Source organism: Pistacia vera, unplaced genomic scaffold (genome assembly GCF_008641045.1).
Source record: "Pistacia vera cultivar Batoury unplaced genomic scaffold, PisVer_v2 Contig234, whole genome shotgun sequence".
Lineage (NCBI taxonomy): Eukaryota > Viridiplantae > Streptophyta > Magnoliopsida > Sapindales > Anacardiaceae > Pistacia > Pistacia vera.
The window spans coordinates 174,849-194,101 of NW_022196040.1; the positions used below are offsets into that span (position 1 = coordinate 174,849).

A 19,253-nucleotide genomic window follows, 5' to 3' on the forward strand; every position below is an offset into this window, starting at 1 on the left:
ATTTAGCATTTGTCGTATTTACACAATTAAAATTTTCAATTTTTTGTTTCAAATTATTGTCAAAATATAATAATAAATATAATTTTCAATTTTGATAACATAAACTGGTGTGATAAATTCTAATTTGTTTAATTCAGATTTAATTTTAAGTTATTCAATCAGATTATAATACATAAATTTGTATAAGTGAGTTTATATAAAAAAATAAATTGTATATATAATATTATTATAAGATCAATTTTTCAATTTTATTTTAACCCTTTTGAAAACAAAAATTCCGAAAAAGGATGATGAATGGGTGCAATGGGATCTCGTCTCGCCCTTGTGGGGTTTTGAGTGAAGATAAATATAACGGATCTCAGTGTTATTTAATAAATGTAAGGGGTGTGTATAGTATTTTTCCGTTTCTTCATATGAGCGAATGGTCAGCCTGTACCTTTTAAACGTCGTTTTGGTTCGTTCGCGTTCAGAGACAGATATTAGATAGCTAAGCCTGTACTGCAATTTAGAAAGACATTTTTAGGGTTGTGTTACCACCATCACCTCCAATTAATTTCTTCCGAATCTCTCCAATCAAAGCTCGCCATTTACAACAAACCGGTGCGTACTTACTACTTAGTTATTCGATTGAATCTCTTAATCTCGCGTGATCCTTTCACGCAAATTTTTGCTTTTTAGGGTTGCTTTTGGTTATTTCTGTGTCAGGTGTCTAGTTATTTTTCTTTGAATTTCAATTTAAAGTGTCTGTGAGTAAACTTTTAGCTGCCCTTGATTGTTTGATGATAAAATGCCGGAAACTTTTTGGTTTCTAAAGATTGAATCCTCTGCTTGCATATGTTATTTTTGCCTAATGATTTGTTCTGCTTGGCTCAGTAGAGCTTAATTTTTATATAAGCTAAAATGAGATTCAAGTTGGCTTGATGGAATAAATAATTTGAGTTTTATTTGTTTCTTTTGGGGTTTCTTGGATTTATCAACTCCTAGATAGGCAAAACGATTTGTTTGATTTTATTGTTACTTTTTGTTTATCTTTTGTATTGGCATTTGGTTACTCATTTCTTGTAATTTTCCATGACTAATTGTAGGTTTAAGATTGCATTGTTGCTGCAAATATTTATACCAAATTTGATTTTGAGTGCGGTGGTGCAAGCATTTGATGACCCATGACGGAGATTCAGACTTGTGGCAAACCAATCGATTCGTTGTTAGAGAAGGTCCTTTGTATGAACATTCTGTCGTCTGATTATTTCAAAGAGCTTTACCGGTTAAAGACATACCATGAAGTTGTCGATGAAATCTACAATCAGGTTGACCATGTGGAGCCATGGATGACTGGAAACTGCCGTGGTCCTTCGACGGCATTCTGTCTTCTTTACAAGTTTTTTACCATGAAACTTACTGTCAAACAAATGCATGGTTTATTGAAACATCCAGATTCTCCTTACATAAGGGCGGTAAGCACTAAGTAGAGCCTTTGCCTTGGGTTTATTTAGTTTGGATTAGAATTGATTTGTGTTCTTCTAAATACATATGTGCATTTTGATTGTTCATTGATGTGGACGAGTGCCTCTTTCTAGGAATTATATCTGCTGTTATTTTAGTTGTAAAAAAACTGATTACTGAAAGGGCATTGAGGTTTAATCATCAGCCATGAAAAGTTCATGATTTTTTGAACACATAAATCCCGGGAGAAAGATATAGGATTGGCTGCAGGATGTTTGAGGGTATTCTTAAATCATGTGGAGCATGGATCTTTCTGTTGTGAAGTGGATTAGTTTGTAGCCTGCTATCTTTTATGCAAAGTGGTAAAAATGGGCTAGTTGATCTATATTAGGAGTTGGAATGAAATAATTATAGTATAAATGCAAAGGAGTTTTCTTAGAAAATTATTCTATAGTATTTATACACATGAATGACTATGCTTGCTTGTGCTTGGAAGGATAATGGGAGCTATATTTCTTATAAATTAAGGGGTTCTATTATCATTATTTTAGTAAAAGCATTGAGACATGGAATTTTATTGATTTATTCTGAAATTTCTTATGTAAAGGAAAATACATGAAGTTGACATTGTTTTGGAGTGTTCAATGTGTATTGAAAATGTCTGAGATAATTATCTTGTGCTATTATACACACCAGTAATTATTATTTTGAATTTTGTCTTGTCTTAGATTTGTTTAGCATTTTAAATTTAAAGTTGGATTGCAAGTTAACGGCAATTAACCTAGTTCATACTTTTTAAAGAACTAGGATACTCCTTGAATGCAGAATGAGAGAATGTTTGTTCTCATTGTTGATAAATACTAGGAGTCTCCTTTAATGCAAGAATGAGAGAATTTTTTTCTCATTGTTGAATAATAACTAGGAATATTCCTTGAATGCAAGAATGCAGAATTATTTTACTTGTTTATTTTAATTATCGTAAGGATTTATTTGAAGATTATTTTTTAGATTAGTGTTTTGATAAGTTTATCATTATAATTAAGATTGCTTAGAATAAGTTCAAATAATTATCATTATCTTTTGTGATGTATTTTTAATTATCATTTGGTTGTTATCTTCATCATATTGAGCCTTCCTGCTCATCTAAAGATAGACTTTGATTGATGATTGAATAATATTTCTACTTCTTCGTTTAATTCCTTTAAATTTTCCTCCTTTTCTAATTCTTCTAATTCTCCACGTTGTTGCTTCTTCTCCCTTTGATTCTATCCTTCTATGTTCTCTTAATTCTCTATTATCCATCTTTTCTCCCTCCTGGTTAGGAGAACATCCAGAAAGAGGAGACAAGGAGGACAGAAATGTAGAGAATAGAAATGGGATAAATTAGAAGAATTTAAGGAGCAAGTAAAAGTTCTTATTCAGTCCTTAATGAAAGTCTGCTCTGTTTTACGTGAATAGAAGACTTATTAATGAGCTCAACATGATGGAGACAATGACTAAATGATAATGATTAGTTTATCTCATAAAAAATGAGATAAACTTATTAGAATTTAATCTACACAATCTTAGTTTGATGATAATTTATCAAAACCTTTTTTGAAAAACAAACTTAAATCAAATCCTTAAGATGATTAAAAGACAAAAAAAATCTTAATCTTAACTCCTATCTTGTCTTTCCTTCATAAATTTCTTTCTTTCTTCCACATTTCCTTTTTGCATTATTTGCTTTAATTCGATGCTCTTCCATATTAAAATTCTCATTTTACAAACACAATTTAGCCCATTACCAAAATAATCAAAATCATAGAAGCAGTCTTTTTCTATTCTTGGTAATGCTTATGCCAATGAGCAGTCCTGTCTACTTACCAATCTTGATTTCAAATAACCTTAGTTGTCAAAATTCGATGGCTGTATCCTATTGGTTTTAGTATTGGGATTAGAATCTCTGATCTTAATGACATGCAATTAAGGAATCAAAGAAAATACTAAACTGCTAATTTATGTTCAAGTCAGACCTGAACTTGGATGTGAGGGAAACTTTTAACGTTGAAGAAGTCACAAGGCTTATCAAAATTAAAATAAATTCTTCATTTTGTAGAACGAGACTATAAGATTCTTTATGAGAACATGTTTGGTTGAATGTTCTTGAAACATATTTTTCAATGCGATCCAAATCCTTCATTTTGTAGGAGAGGACTATAGAAACTTTATGAGAACATGTTTGGTTGAATATTCTTGAAACATTTTTCAAGCGGTGATCCTAGAAGTTAGTAAAAATTAGAAATTGATTTTTTTATTTAGTTTTTTTTTTTTTTTTTTTTTTTTTTTTAAACTCTAAAAGATTTTCTTAGTTTGAAATTATTTCAGATAAAAGCCAAATGGAGCCTTATGATGATGGAATTACTAGAGAACACTCAAGGAACATAGTTAATGATGTCAATAAAGTGAACCTTGATTGCAGTGTTCAAAGCCCAAGCATTGTAGAAAGTGTTAATAGTTTGATGGATCTGGGCAAGGGGGTTAGAGTTTTGTTCTCTCTTCCTTTCCTCTCTCTTTTTCTCCACTTATTAAAATAAACCTTTCATGAAGGTAAGAATCCACTGGAGAGTTGGAGAAGCTTGTTTATCCCAAGTTTGAAGACTTTATTTATACAATTTGCCTGCCTAGTCTTCCCACTCATTTTCTTTTAATATATCAATTGCTATCACTATTGCAAAAAAAGTCGAAAGACTTGTGAGATATTTTTCTTGATGAAGGCATCATAGAAGTCTTTGCATTTCTTGAGAAGTTTTCAGAAATTCTCATTAAAGTATTTGAATTGAACACATGGCAAAAGGAAAAGCTATTGCAAAGATCAAATGTATCATTTTTTGCTGTTCTCATGCGGGATAGAGAACTTGTTCTCCGTTTTGTGAACCCTTTTGCAGTTTAATGCACAATTCTTTGTTTCTTTTAATAGGAACTCATCATATAGTTTCGCTGTTTCGCTGCCACATTTTGTGCCCTACTAGATTTAACAAATGTGCATTATGATATAATTTATTTCTTACTTTTTGTTGTTTATTAGTATGATTTGTCTACTTTACTTTCGTTGAGAATTCTAAGTTTCGGATGGGAATTTCTTTTTTTTTCCAACCTTATTATTTAATTTGGCCGCCCTGGCCTATCTTTGTTTGGACTTCAATCTTATGAAGGAAATCAATGGTAGTTAAGTAGAGTATAAAATGGTGTTAATCATTTTATTTTCGTCATATTTTCTATACTCTGAACTTTTGAACTTTCCAGAAACAGAATAATGTGTTTATTTCAGTGAGTTAATGAACCAAACTCAGGTGATATGATATCTCTTAGAATTATGTCTATCTCACCTTTCTCTTATATATGATAGGAGTTTATACTACATACTATGTAGAGATAAATCCCTTGTTTTGCGTAGCAGATTTCTACAAATCAGGTTGAGGTCTCCTTTTTTTCTTGAGTTGCTGAGACTTTCTTATTCCCACCTACAATGCTCTTGCTATGCTTAGCAGATACTGCAAAACCAAGGTTTGAGGTGACCGTTTCCTGAATTGTTGAAACATTCTGTCTGAGGCCTGCTTTTGTATATTTAATTTTGGATCGACATTTGCTTTCCTGACTATAATTGCTGCTTTCTGCTATTGCTTCAATCTTAGATTTGCATTACACCTACAATTGCATGTAGTTTCATAATTTAGAACTTATGCACCATTTATTGGCCCCTGAAACTTATAGTACAGAGCTATATTCTGTGTGGCACCAAGCTTAGATCTAATAGTGTTATGTGTCTTCTCCTATTTTCTTAATATCTGGGCTATTTACTTGTCAGTGTATAGCTCAGCTGTTTGAGTTTTGCTTTGAGATTGTTATGTATTGCATTGACACCTGATTTTTGTCGCAGGTTGGATTTCTCTATCTAAGATATGCTGCAGATCCAAAGACATTGTGAGCTGGTTTGAACCATATCTTAAGGATGATGAGGTATTTTGAGGAGTTTTTTCTGGTTTTTAGTTTATATCCTGTATTTAGTAATTTATTAAAGCCTCTAAAGCAATTTAATACTTCACGGTGCTGGTGTTAATCACATATCTGAAACATTCAACTCTTAGCATTTTGTTGATATTTGAATCAGCAATTTGCTTTCCTTTTGTCCTTGAAGTACTTCAAAGTTTTCGGTATTCTAGATAATAATTTGCATTTTTCTAAGAAGTTTGGAAATTTCTTTCCTGGTCTACTGCATTTTTATTTATTTACTTTTCAGATTGTTTGTACCAACATCATCTGTTGCTTATGTGTTTTGCATTTTGAATATGGTGTCTTGTTACTTATTCTGGATGTTTTCGAATTTACAAGTTCTAGTGCTGACTCATAATTGGAAATTTTTTTGTGCATTATGCTTTTACACTGGTTTTGCGATGGTTTGGTTGATAATTCTTTGGCACTCAAGTTTGGGGGGAAGAAAAGGGTAAACCTTCAGAAAAAGTATTTTATTTGTTTGGCCCTTGTAAATAATAACATTGATGCTAATCTTTTAACAATATTTAGTTGTGCATGATAATATTATTGGTTGAGGTTACAAGTTAACAAACAGAAGGTCTGACGCCTTTCTTATTTTTTGTTTTAACTTTAATTTTTTTCTTGGGTGCGAGGAGTATGTTATCCAACAGCTTAAATGAAAGATAGCATCCATCCTTAGCTCTAACTTTTCCTTATATAAGTTGGATTAATAATATTTATTAAGTGATATGATGAACCAGAGTAATCTCCGCTCTAATAATTTTGTAAAGGTAATTATTCTACAGCTAACATTTGGATATCGGAGGCGATTGTTATTTCATCCTTATTCCAGATTCTAAGGATTCCAGTATCAATACATGGAGATATATAGAAATTTCGTTTTGGACATCTAATTATATAGTATAACTGACATGCATGGATTCAGATTGTATTCCATAAAAAATATCAGACAGTTAATTTATTTTATTGGTAGGCTTTAATTAGTATTATCTTTTTGAATTGACTTCATAATCTGGAGTGTTTAGTTACCAATGGTTTTCTGAAAGAAGGGAGTTGGTGAGCCTTTTCAGATAATTAAACCAATATATCTCTTGGAAATGGAGATAGTGTTTTCTCTTACGAACAATGTTTTGAAAACCGGACGGGAGCCGACCCGCCCAAACGGCCGGTTCCCGGTTCGAACGGTCTTGACCGGTCTGATCGGTTGGTCCGACCGGTGTGTCAGCATGATGTCATGCTGATATCAGCATACTGAAATAAGCAAAAACGCAAAAACGGCAAAAAATTCAGATTCTCCACCTAATTAAAGTTTAAAAACCATCAAAACCAAGATGAAAAACAGAAAAAGTGATAGACTGGAGAGTGGAGGAGATCGCGAATGTTACTGCAAACCAATGAAAAAGTGATAGACTGGAGAGTGAGGAGATCGCGAATGGCAGACGGCAGTAGCCATCCAAGATGAAAAACTGAAAAACTGAGGAAGGGGCAAGACCGCAAGAGTGCAAGACGACTCTGTATCGATCTGTAGCTCAAACTCAAAGCAAAATAGCAAATTGAAAAATGAAAATTAAATTTGTTAAAGTCTGACACTTTGACTTTGTGAGTTTGTGTGTGCGGCTGTGAGCAATTGAGCATGAGCAACTGTAGTTTTTAATTTTTTAAATTTTTTTTTTCTCATTCATGTGTTAAACCGGGGGTGTGGACCGGAAATTTGTTAAATACCGGTGTGGACGTCGGTTTGCTACAGTGAGACGGTCCAACCGCTGTTGAAACGGTTTGACGTAAATCCCGGTTTTGCTCGCTTTAAATCGGAAATGCAAGCGGGGTGGCGTTGGACGGTTGGACGCCCTTCCGGTCCGGGTTTCAGAACCTGCTTATGAATATGGACTGTGCAGTGAACTTTATTTGATTCTGCAATTGATTTTATTTTGTAGTTGGAGCTTACCAAATTAGTCAAAGTGTATATAATAATTCCATAAGAAAATGAATAGTGAAAAATGTTTTCATTTCCTTCTGAATATCTTACCAGCTGTCATTTCAATTGTCTTGAGACTTAGGGAAAAAAACTTACTGATTAAAAATTTAGTTACTCTTGAGTAGAAATATCTTAACTTAATTCTGCATGGAATTTGCAGTCTTTGCTCGAATGAATAAATATTATGTATATTACATAGTTTTAGGTTGTCAAGCACCTTGCTAGAATTACAAGTTTGTTATCTCCATAATATGTCCATGTTAATAGCAACATCAGTTAGTACAACATGTTTGAACACTATTCCAGTATGCCATGTCTTCTAACCTTTTAATAATCGATTCATTTGGGATATATGTTTTTCAAATGGGCTTTTGGTTTGGTTTACCATAATTGAAGTCCATGTCAGAAGTTTTGCATTCCAATTCTCACTCCAATTTCAGTACTACCTAATGAGATTTTGAGTAGTTTCACCTTTGCTTAAGTTGCTCATATGACTCTTCAATTGTAAGTAATTTGAAGCTAAATATTAATGCTGCTGTGGCTTTTATTAAGTGATCTTATTAATGAAGCCTTCTAGATTTCTCATTAATGCATGATAGTTTTGTTATATAACCTTCAGTCTGAGTAATAAACTGCACTTTTTTGTTTTCCGGCTAATATTTTGCATTCAATCGCAGTTCTGTTTATCATATGCTCAGGGAACATCCCTATGAGTATAATAGCTTTTGTTCCAATACTTCTTTTCATAATATTTCGTAATACTGAATGTCTTGCATTTCAGGAATTCTCACCTGCATCCAACGGAAAAAATGACCACGATGGGTGCATATGTGCGAGATTTCTACTTGGACAGGTATTTGAACATGAACTTGTGGATTTCTTTTATTACTGATGGAGGTCAAGAATTTAAATATATTATCTTTTAAAAAATTTACAAATTGGTTTTCTATCAAGTTAATTTGGTTCTTATGTGTATGAATTAGTAACATATCTGAACAAGATTTTGTTTCCTGTTTGTTTATGTTTGGTTACTATAAATATGGTCTATTGTTCTGTTTGTAGGCAGACTTTTGATGGAGGTATTGAGCAACAAATTTTGTTTTCTTCACAATTCTATGTATTTTTTCCTTTCTTTCTCTGAAATTCTATTTTCACCTTCCTTCATCTCTCTTAATTTCTTTTATCCTAGTTTCATCACGAGCTTTGAATGACCCTGCACCTGTTATCTTAACTCTGTTTGTGAGCACACTTGCACATACACAGTCAAACATGTCCAGCTCACAAAAATAGCACAGTAACTTTTCTGTGAGATTTATCTATACTAGTTCAACTGTTGAATATTTTATTACCGACCTTATTAGTGTGTCAAATTTCAAATCAACTTGACATGTCTGACGTTCTTTCTTTTGTCTCTCAAGCTCAGTTGGCTGGTGACTCTGAGGCCCCAACTCTTGACTTGATGAAACACATTAGTCTTCTGCCTTAACTTGTCTTAGATACATAGAGATGGAAGGGTAGAGCTTTTGGTTTTTCATGATCTCAAAGAGTTTATTTAATTATATTTTTAATGTCAGAATTGAACAATGAAAATGGATTGTGTATACTTCCTCAAATTCATTGAGTCAAGGTTTAAAAAACGAAAAATTGAGCAGGCAACCACTTCATGTTAGTTCAAATTCAGGATGGATAGTTGTGGTTCCTCTGATGATGGAAGAGTACTGAACCATGAAAGGGAAGGCATGTGAGAAAAACATTTTCTGGGATGGCTTGAGGCTGCTCCTGTTCAGGGTTGGATCTTCACTGAAAAGGCTTTTTTTTTGATTAGATTTTAGCTTTTTCTTACTGAACAATCCGCTAGTAATATTCTTAGTTGAGTTCCAAGCTGGAATTGTGCAATTAGGAAATGATTTTTTCCCTTGTGAATCGCTTTTGACCTTTATATTTTTTCTCATATCTCGGTATTTGCATGTATGATTGTTGTCTTTGTGTTGTTTTTTTTATTTACCTTTAATGTTGAGTTCTTTTATATAAAGTCAAGTGTTCTCTGACAAGTTTTTGAATCTTTTAGGGTTTTAGGAGGAGAGCTCGCCCTTTTTTTTTTTTTTTCTTAATAAGCTTTCCGTTATTTTTTATATTCTTTTTCCTTAATACAGATTTCTTTCTACGATTGTGTATGGTATGAACTATCTGCTGCAATTTTGACTTTATGTTATTGACCAACTGAAGCTTAATATTCATAATCAATATGGAAGGAAATAAAAATTGAATACTCCATTCTGTTGCGATATTGCAGTACTACTTGATACCCTTTTCCCCGCATCCTGTTCCTGTAATGCGGCAGATTGTAACTAATCTTGAGAAGATGAAGCTTCCCTCAAAGCACTCTGGTGTTACAGGGGATACCAACCGTCATGGATCTGATGATACTGCTCGTCGACCACCATCTGTTAAAGCTGCACTTTCAGTCTCTTTTGGCCAGCGTGCTCCTCACCGTGCATCAACCAGGGACCATCTCCCTTCGCCGCACTATACCACCGCCCTCATATGATGGAGCCAATGAAGATGTAAGAGATCCCCCAGAGATCGCCGCAGCCATAGTCTGAGTATCATACAGGGATTACTTAGACAGAGACAAGGATCGAGATAGAGATAGGGACCGAGAACGTGATCGAGACAGAGATAGAGATCAGGATCGAGACAGAGATAGAGATAGAAATAGGGACCGAGATCGAGGTAGAGATCGAGATCGAGATCGAGATCGGGACAGGGATAGGGATAGGGATAGGATTAGGGACAGGGACAGGGAAGAGAAAGAGAAAGGGAACGAAACATGATTATGAAGAGGGTCCAAGTACTCAGAGAGAGGAAGCAGGAGGGAATATGAGAACAGCCATAGGAGCCGGAGCAGAAGCAGGAGCAGAAGTAAGAGTGTGCAGGCTGGCAATGCACGCATTGATCGTCAAACAAGCCCACAGAGAGATGTAAGCAAAGAGAAGACATCTGCATCTAGCAACCTGGCCAAGCTTAGGGATCTATATGGTGATTTAAGTGATAGAAAAGGGGAGGATGAACTGGAACGGGGTCCTGGAAGGGATAGAGGTGAAGAAGTGATTAGACTTGGTGGTTCTACCTGGAAATGAAGCAGAGAGATGGAGGCCTGCATATCCAGATACAATTTTTTGGGTCTTCAGGCCACCTTCTTATTTTTCTGTTTGAATTAGGGAAAAAAAAGTACTTATTATGAATCATCACTCATTTCTCTTGCTCTTTTTCCCTCACACTGGAAATCTGAACAGACGTTGTGATGGATTGGTGAATCCATGGCAGCACTGTACTTTAGTAGACGTCACTCGGTTGTTTCGTATTGTTATATTTTTTTTCAATGCATTATGATCTTAGTGTTGACTTAAGCAAAGTCCACAAAACATATTAATTATAATTTGTCTTAAAAAATGTTATGTTCAACTCATGGAAATATATTTAGAAAAAATGATTATACAATATTATCCTATTTATACTAAAACTGAGAGAATTAACTTTTACTAAGTTAATATCTTTATTTTTTATTGTTTGTGTTAACAGTAATTTGGGAAGAGCAAACAGCAAATGTTGGGATTTCTAGTCTTTTAAGTACCCTCAGTTTCAGAACCATATGGATCGATGAAAGGAAATACTCTCTACCTTGGTCGACGTGAACAAACTTGGACAAATCTTCTCGAGGTTAATCCTATATAAGATTATGATAAGTTGAAACTGCATAAATTTGGTGGTGGAGTTTAACCAATTGATATATTTGCATTTGAATAACTAATTGTTATCTTTCATCGTATAAAGAGTTGGTGTAACTTATACCTGACATGATACTTCGATGTAGTAAATTAATAAGCAATTAAGAGTTTAGTTGCATCCCAATGTTACATTTGCTAGTCTCTCTTAAAAATGAAAATATTCTTTGTATTTATATTTCTTTTTCGAAGAAATTAGAGTAAGTAACCACCTATAAATTTTTAATGCAAAATAATCAACCTTAAACTTCTCCATATTAACCAGGAAAACCGAGATTTACCTAAATTCTTTTCATTTCTCTTGTCCGTCTCTTTTTTAACTTTTGGGTGCGTTTAGTTTAGAGAATGTTAGATTACTAGAATTTTATATTACGTTGAAGATTATTGAGAATATTTAAGAAAATATGTTTGATTAGTTGAAATAAATTGATAAGTATATTATATTAATATGTTTAGTTGGGAGGAATAAATTGGTAGATATGTTATTTAAATTACTAAATTGTCTTCTTTTTAAATATTAATATAATATTATTTTTATTATTAATTTTTAAACAATTTCTTTTAACCCCCAATATTTCAAATTTAGCTAAAACAGCCCCACTTATATAAAACTTTAATTCGCCCGCACCACCCTGACGCCACTATTGTCGGAAGTCGCCGTGAGCAGCCCATCGTGACCGGGAGGCTCTAATATGGCCATTTCTGGCCATATTGATGGCCGAAAAGGCCACATCGAGAGCAGATCTGGCCAGATCTATTCTTGCCATATCCGACCAGATTGATGGGTCTGGTCATCTTGGCCTTTATCAGCCAAATCTAAGCGTTAACGATCAGACCCATCAATTTGGCTGAAAATGGCTAGAATAGATCTGGCCATTTTCGACCAGATCTACTCTCGATGTGGCCTTTTCGACCATTAATATGGCTAGAAATAACCATATCGAGGCCTCCCGATCATGGCGGACAACTCACGGCGACTCCAGGTGTGGCTAGCGACAGGCAAGAGCAAGTGGGCGGAGGTGGCGGCTTGGGTAAACTGAAATTTGTTTTGATTTCAAAGGTAATTTTGTCCAAAAAGTTAATTAATTAAGGTGAAATGGTAAAAGCAAGATTCATGTAAATAAATTTAAAAATAAGGAAATTATTGTCCTAAAATTTTATTAATAAAGGTTATAATTGTAACAAAAAAAGACTACCCAAGTAATCTTATAATACTTAAAAAAATGGAGGTAATCAGATTACCTCCAATATTACCAACAATAGCCACTATTAGTATTTGAAGATTATCGAAATCTTATATTACTTGACAAACCAAACATGATAATCAAACATTATAAGATGATTTAACCCCATTAATCCCCCGTAACCCCCAACCAAATGCCCTCTTAATACACAACCATCATTGAATTCAAATGCCTAGAATAGAGAAATTCGACGCTAATTTGTTAACACAAGCTGATTGTTTTGTAATACTTTTGGTATTATGCGGGTACGAAAAAACAGATTGAATTATGTTAATTTGTGCTCACAGGTTCATACTACAAGCTTCTTTTCACTGCCTCTATTAGCCTGAATAGTCCTCCAATCGAAAGTTGCTGACATGCCGATGACTCTTTTACCCTATAATTATAGCAATTAGTCCTTCAAGAATGAACTGAGTGTAGAAATTCAAATACGACGCTGGAGCATGTGGCTTCAGTCACCCACCACAGTTCCTGCATTATGAGAGCCAGATGGTAACAAATTACCATGCGGTGAACCAAGACACAACTTCCAATAGTAGAGTCTTAAATGGTAAAAGAAAAAGATCCTACTAAGAATAAGAAAGGTAAAAGAAGCATACCAGTTTAAGATAATGAAGACCAAGCAACTTCCTACTCACACTTGATAGAGTGGTATATGTGACGAACAAAAAACAATGAAGCACGGAAACCAACAGTCCCAAGCATCAGGAAGAAACCATAACAAATGCAAGCCATGTACCCGAAGAAGAATGAGGTTTGCATAAATCCTGACATATCCGAGCGTGCGTAGTAGTAGTACAGGCAATACGCATATATAAAAAAGCCAGTTGATCCACCACAAAGGAAAGACCTAGTAATATGAAAATTTTATATAAAGTCAGTTTTCTGGACTCTAAATTAATCCTCGGATGATTCTCTCCAATTTAAAGGAAAAGAATATAACTGCATCACAAAACATTTTTCCAACTACTCCAATCTTAATAGGTGGAATGATAATCTGACCGCACGGGATATAATGTTCTATCTACATGATCAACCCATTAGAAGTCTTGTTATTTACGCATGATTCAGAATTGAAAAAAAGAGCGATTGCCATAAGCAAATTTATAAAAGCAATCATCCCGACACAAGAAGACATCATTATTGGTAATGGATAATTCATCAAGGCTTCTATATAACATTAACTTTTTATCCCAAAGTACTACACTAACTAGTAAGCATGGTACTCAAATTTTTTACTTGCGCAAGTTCACAACATAGTGCACATTTCATGAAACTTGGGATATAATTCCTTCTGTAATTTTCACCCTAAGTTATACAGCACAGCACAAGTTTTGTGTGATAAAAGGGAGACAAATTGCCAAAAATTAGAAGAGAAGAAAGAACTTGGAGAGGGATACAGGAGTAAAACATTGAATCATCATATAATTTCTGTAGTTAGTCAATCTTCCCAAGTCAAAACATTAGGCAATTTATTATGGCAAAAACATAAGCAAAAATGAAACAAAAATGACCTCTAATCAGTAAATCCTACTCTAACAGGAAAACCAAATCTAACTCAAACAATGATAATCAGACACAAATAGTAATATCCCAAAATATAACATATTTTCAAAAAATTAAATATAAGATTTAGGATCTGGTTCTGCATCAGTTCTAGGACAATACCTACACAACTCAGTCTTACAAAAACATGCAAACTGAGATACGAGACCCAATTGAGGTGTCCAGAGAAGTCTCTTAACCAGACAACAGTAGCAAAAACAAAACAATGGTTTAACTTTCACTCTAAAAGTCATGAGTGACTTAAATGTAATGAGATAGTAAATATGCAGAACAGTTATCATATATATATTTGCAGAAAGAAACCATTGACCCACACTAAAGAACTCCTATGAGCATTGACACATGGAACTCAACTAATCAAACAAGTGGTCAGAGAATATGACAGTGAAAGTATCACAAAGCCAAGTTCAACATGTTTGAGATATTCTGTGAAGAGCATGATATATGAGCATAAGTATGTACATAAGCATGCATGTACAACATTAGAAAACTTAAAAGCTGAACATACCTCCACCACCACTTATGGTCTTCAGCCGCAAGCTGAAAATATGTCAATGCCACTGTAATAAAGGCAGTTACAATCAAGAGGATGAGGAAGACAATAAAAAGGATGCTGTATATGGTGTAAATCCTGTGACCCCATACGCTAGCAAATATGTAGTAAAGCTCAATGTAGATAGCACTGAATGGCAAAAACCCTGCCATTGCCATCTGAGGAACAGTTTTCCGGTACCAAGGCAGTGGTGGGATCTCTCTAGGATATTTTGTGGTGTGACACGGAGCTTGAAACTCAGCTTTGCTATTCTTCCCTGCAATGCCACCCACTACCAATAATGGTGATGTGACTAAAGTCCATATAAGAAAAATCACCATTATTGTTCCAAATGGCAATGCTGCTGTGGTATTGTAAGCAATTGCAACAGTATTAAGAAAGCAAAATGTGAGAAACAGAGGTCCACAAAACAGGCCTCCAGTCAGAAGCAAGTTTCTCACCTGTCAAGCAAAAACAAAAAGCTGTCAAGTTTATTTAAGCTCTCACTTTAGAATTATACTTTCCATGACACAAGTTCATTTGTCATGAAAACCAGATTATGACAAAGAATTATTAGTGGATCAAGGAATCAAGAAATTCCAATATGAACTAAGAGAATATGAGCTTCAGATTCCTAAATGCTAAGCTCAGGTCAAATTACTTTCCAGATCCACCTTCTTGTGGCTGAACTATATATCAGGATTATATTTTATTGAAGTTAATTTCAGGTTCACCATAACATCTTTTAAAAAAAACTATTCCTCTCAAGATTGTTCTCATTCCCTTCTACCCACCTTAAAACAACTCTTACAAAAGCATAACATCAATCAAACTACCCTTTTATGAATGAAATCAGTTGAACATCGCATCTGTCTGAGTAATACAGGTAATTTAAAATTTTAGTCATGATTCTGAAACTAAGTGCAACCATAATAGAGCACAGCAAACACTAATAGAGCCACAATCTGTACACAAATTGAAGAAAAGAAAAACCAATGAAATAATTTATGCAACTGAAAAACATAACAAAAGAATCACATAACATACCCAATTTGTTCCTTCTAGCTGGCAATAGAACGAGGCAGCAGTATAGCCTGCAATCCCTGACGTAAGTGCGTATATGACAACTAGAGCAGTGAACAGAGCTCCTCGGTTATAAGGATAAAAGACACCAACCAAAGCAAGCATGAAAATGAAGATTGCACTGAACATATGCACATAAACAAATTAATCAAATTGCTGAACAAAATATAAGCTATAAATCAACTAAGCTAAATCACTTTGACAGATCCACCCCAATTGCAAACTTACAGTGCAAACAGCTGTGTGCCAGAACCGACAGCTGCGGCGAACAGAGACTTGCATTCCGGATACCGGAATACATCACCATGAATGTACTTCCACCCAGTTTCTTCCTGGTCATCAGCTGTCTCCTCGTCATGAGCATATCTATGACAAATCAGATCATATATATAAGAACATTTGAACAGACAAATTTTAATTCACATTTAACAGTTTGGCAATGATTCTTACTTAACAAAATCGTTCTTCAGAACTCTCATTAAAATTGTGGCAAGGAAACCAGTTAACAGCAGAACTGTAACACATGAGTTAATAATTGAGAACCAATGGATTTCCAAGTGATGAGGAAGAGAAGACGACTGCGAATACTTCTCCATTCTCTTCTCAAAGGGGGTATCAGTTTCCTTCCATCTAACACTATACATGAAGTCCACATCAACTTCATTATCCTCAGTCAGGTCCACAACAGCATTTGGATCAGATCTTACACTAATCTCAATCACACGATCCTTATTGTACAGGATTTCAAACTGAAGATGCTTAAAGAGATAATATTTGTATTCACTAGGGTCAGATTTGCCTTCTCTGTCAACTTTCCCCAAAAAACCCCATATGGGCAAATCATCATAATACATTTGAAAGTAGTAATCTTTTGAAACAGCATTTCTAAAATTAGCAACTTCTGCTTTACTCAGATGCTTTTTGCAAGCAAGTTCAGCATCTTTATCACCAAGAAATTCAAGTCTGTACGGAGCACTCACTAATCTATCACCATTCAACACTTCTCCAAGAGCTTCCTTCTTTTCCTTAACAGGAGCTGCAGTAAACTTGTTCAGTAAATTAAACAAATTCCCACATGTAAAATTCAAAACTTTTATAAATAAGATATATATAAAGAAGCACAAACCTGATGAACAAAAGGGTAAATCAAAATAACGGTATGTTTCACTGTGCACAAAGTTAGAAATGTACCATATCAGACACAACCAAATGAAAATAAGCATAAACCCAGATAAAAAAGTGCTTAGGAGTACCTGGGGTTATGGAAAGGTCCAACCTTGTTGGCGTAAAGAGGAACATCGTAACCCACTTGGTAACGATGATCAGAGGCATCTGATCTCACAAAGCTAATTACACTGCAGAGGATGAGGAGTTGCAGTACAAGTGAAGAAGCCATTTCATTCAAATTCGATGGACTTTATTCAAATCAATTCAATTCAAATGGTGGGAGTTGAGTTGATATGGGTTAAAAGGAGGTGAAGAGTTAGATGGAGAGTCATGAAGTGAAAAGCACTCCTCTCCATCGACAGGTGTTAACGTAATTAGGAAGGATAATGACTGGACACCGCCTCATGTTGTTTGTTTAATTAATGCATCCAACATCCGGATCTCGCTTCCCCTCCAAACCATCTAATAAACCTTTTTATAATTACATAAAACCTTTTAATAGTCATAATAGTGTCACCAAAATAATTTTATTATTATAAAGATGTTATAACTTAATAAGAGTATAGTTACAAAAATTATTATTTTAACTTAGGTATTTTTAGTGCAAGTTGTATAAAGGTAAAGTATGCACTACAAATTATTGAACATCTCATTTGACCCCTTCCCAAAATAAGACTCCAATAACTCTCTTGTATGTAGGAAAGAATCCAGAATGGCCACCCCTTGGTGTACAGTGGAATTCTTCAATCAGTCTATGTATAAACTTGGAAAATTTTGGAGAACTAACATGCCCTTATAGAGAAGACAACCATGGCGTAGGGAATAGTTTGGTTTGGATGTAGGTTGTAGCAACAGATCCTAAATAATCAGCTTGAGTTTGTCATCTTGGAGGGCTTCAGTAGCTAGTTCCTCATACTCATGGAAATGTGCTGTTAAGAGTGTGTTGAAATCTCCCATTACTTCTCTTTGAAACAAGGCATCTGCCACCATGTTGGAACTCTCTAGATAATATTGGATCTCAAAAGTGTAGCCCAACAATTTAGAAATCCATTTTGGTTGTTCTAGAGTGATAGACATTTCCTCCATTAAAAATTTGGGACTCTGTTGGTCAGTTTTGATGACGAACTCCCTTCCTATTAGATAATGACTCCACTAATGAATGGCAAAGATAATCGTCATCAATTCGCATTCATAGATTGATTTTTGCTTGGAGGAGGTAGAAAATGCCTTACTTAGAGAGGCTACTGGTCGACCATTTTGAACCAGGACAACTCCCATTCCCTAACTAGAGGCATCTGTTTGTACTTCAAAAGATTGCGAAAAATATGGGATTGCCAAAACTGGAACCTAGATAATTCCTTGTGGAGGTTTTCAAAAGCCTTTTGTGCCTCCACAGTCCATGAGAATGAGTCCTTCTTGAGCAATTGAGTTAGAGGGTATGCAATCTAACCATATCCTCAGACAAATTTGCCATAGTACCCTATAAGGTCTAAGAAACCCCTTAGACTCTTCACATTAGTGGGAATTGGCCAAAAGAGCATGCATTCAATCTTTGCAGAATTAACCTCCACCATTTTAGTAGAGATTGGGTGGCCCTAATACTCTAACTTCTCATGTGCAAACAAACACTTGTTCTTATTAACGACCAGTTTATGCTCCTGCAGCATTTGAAAAACCTGCCTTAAGTTCATTAGGTGAGAAAGAAGATTAGCATTGTATATCAAAATATCATCAAAGAAAACCAAAATAAATTTTCGAAGGAATGGTCTAAAAGTGTCATTCATCAAGGATTGGAATGTCAAAGGAGCATTATTCAAATTGAATGACATGACTAAAAACTCGTAATGTCCCCCATGAGTTCAAAAAGCAGTCTTGGGCACATCCTCATCCCTTATCCGAATATGATGATAGCTCGACTTGAGATCCAATTTTGAGAATAGGGTAGCCCTTCTTAGCTAGTCCAATGACTCATCAATGGCAGGGATAGAAATTTTTCTGATATGGTGATATCGTTCAAAGGTCGATAGTCAACAAAAAACCTCCAACTCCCATCTTTTTCTTGACTAACAGTATGAGACTCGAAAATGAAATAATGCTAGGTTGAATAATGTCTACTGCTAACATTTAACTAACTAATTTTTCTATCTCTCTTTTTTTCTTTTTTTTTTTTCCCTTTTTTTTTTATAATATGGGTACCTGTAGGGCTTGATGTTAGGGAGCTATGCTCCTTCTTTGAGAGTAATGGTGTGGTCTTGCCTTCGATGTGGAGTTAATCCTATAGGTTGATTGAAGAGAGGTTCAAATTCCCTTAAAAGAGCTTCAAATTCCCTCAAAAGAGCTTTTATTCTTAGATCTAGACAATTTGCTTGAACAACTTTCTGATGGACAATGGAGCAAAATTCTACCACATACCCATTCCCCTC

At 34.7% G+C, this 19,253-nt stretch overlaps 1 protein-coding gene and 1 pseudogene across 1 annotated transcript; one reads left to right on the top strand and one right to left on the bottom strand.

Annotated features, from left to right (window-relative positions):
* Nucleotides 1-459: 459 nt before the first annotated feature.
* On the top strand, nt 460-10,863 carry LOC116131540 (annotated as a pseudogene).
* A 1,643-nt stretch (nt 10,864-12,506) lies between these two features.
* Nucleotides 12,507-17,278, bottom strand: LOC116131585 (transmembrane 9 superfamily member 4-like). The gene is made up of 8 exons (XM_031417241.1): nt 16,917-17,278; nt 16,790-16,830; nt 16,114-16,699; nt 15,892-16,029; nt 15,628-15,784; nt 14,557-15,041; nt 13,082-13,332; nt 12,507-12,953 (listed from the first exon to the last, which is right to left on the bottom strand). Exons 1-7 carry the CDS (start codon nt 17,057-17,059, stop codon nt 13,113-13,115), a joined length of 1,770 nt encoding a protein of 589 aa, XP_031273101.1. The 5' UTR covers nt 17,060-17,278; the 3' UTR covers nt 12,507-12,953; nt 13,082-13,112.
* Between the last annotated feature and the right edge of the window lie 1,975 nt (nt 17,279-19,253).

Coding starts and splice junctions, on each gene's coding strand:
- LOC116131585 (XM_031417241.1), bottom strand. CDS start 17,059: ATGGCTTCTTCACTTGTACTGCAACTCCTCATCCTCTGCAGTGTAATT. Junction 15,785..15,891: donor GGCACACAGCTGTTTGCACT/GTAAGTTTGCAA, acceptor GCATATGTTCAG/TGCAATCTTCATTTTCATGC. Junction 13,333..14,556: donor GACCATAAGTGGTGGTGGAG/GTATGTTCAGCT, acceptor TCATATTACTAG/GTCTTTCCTTTGTGGTGGAT.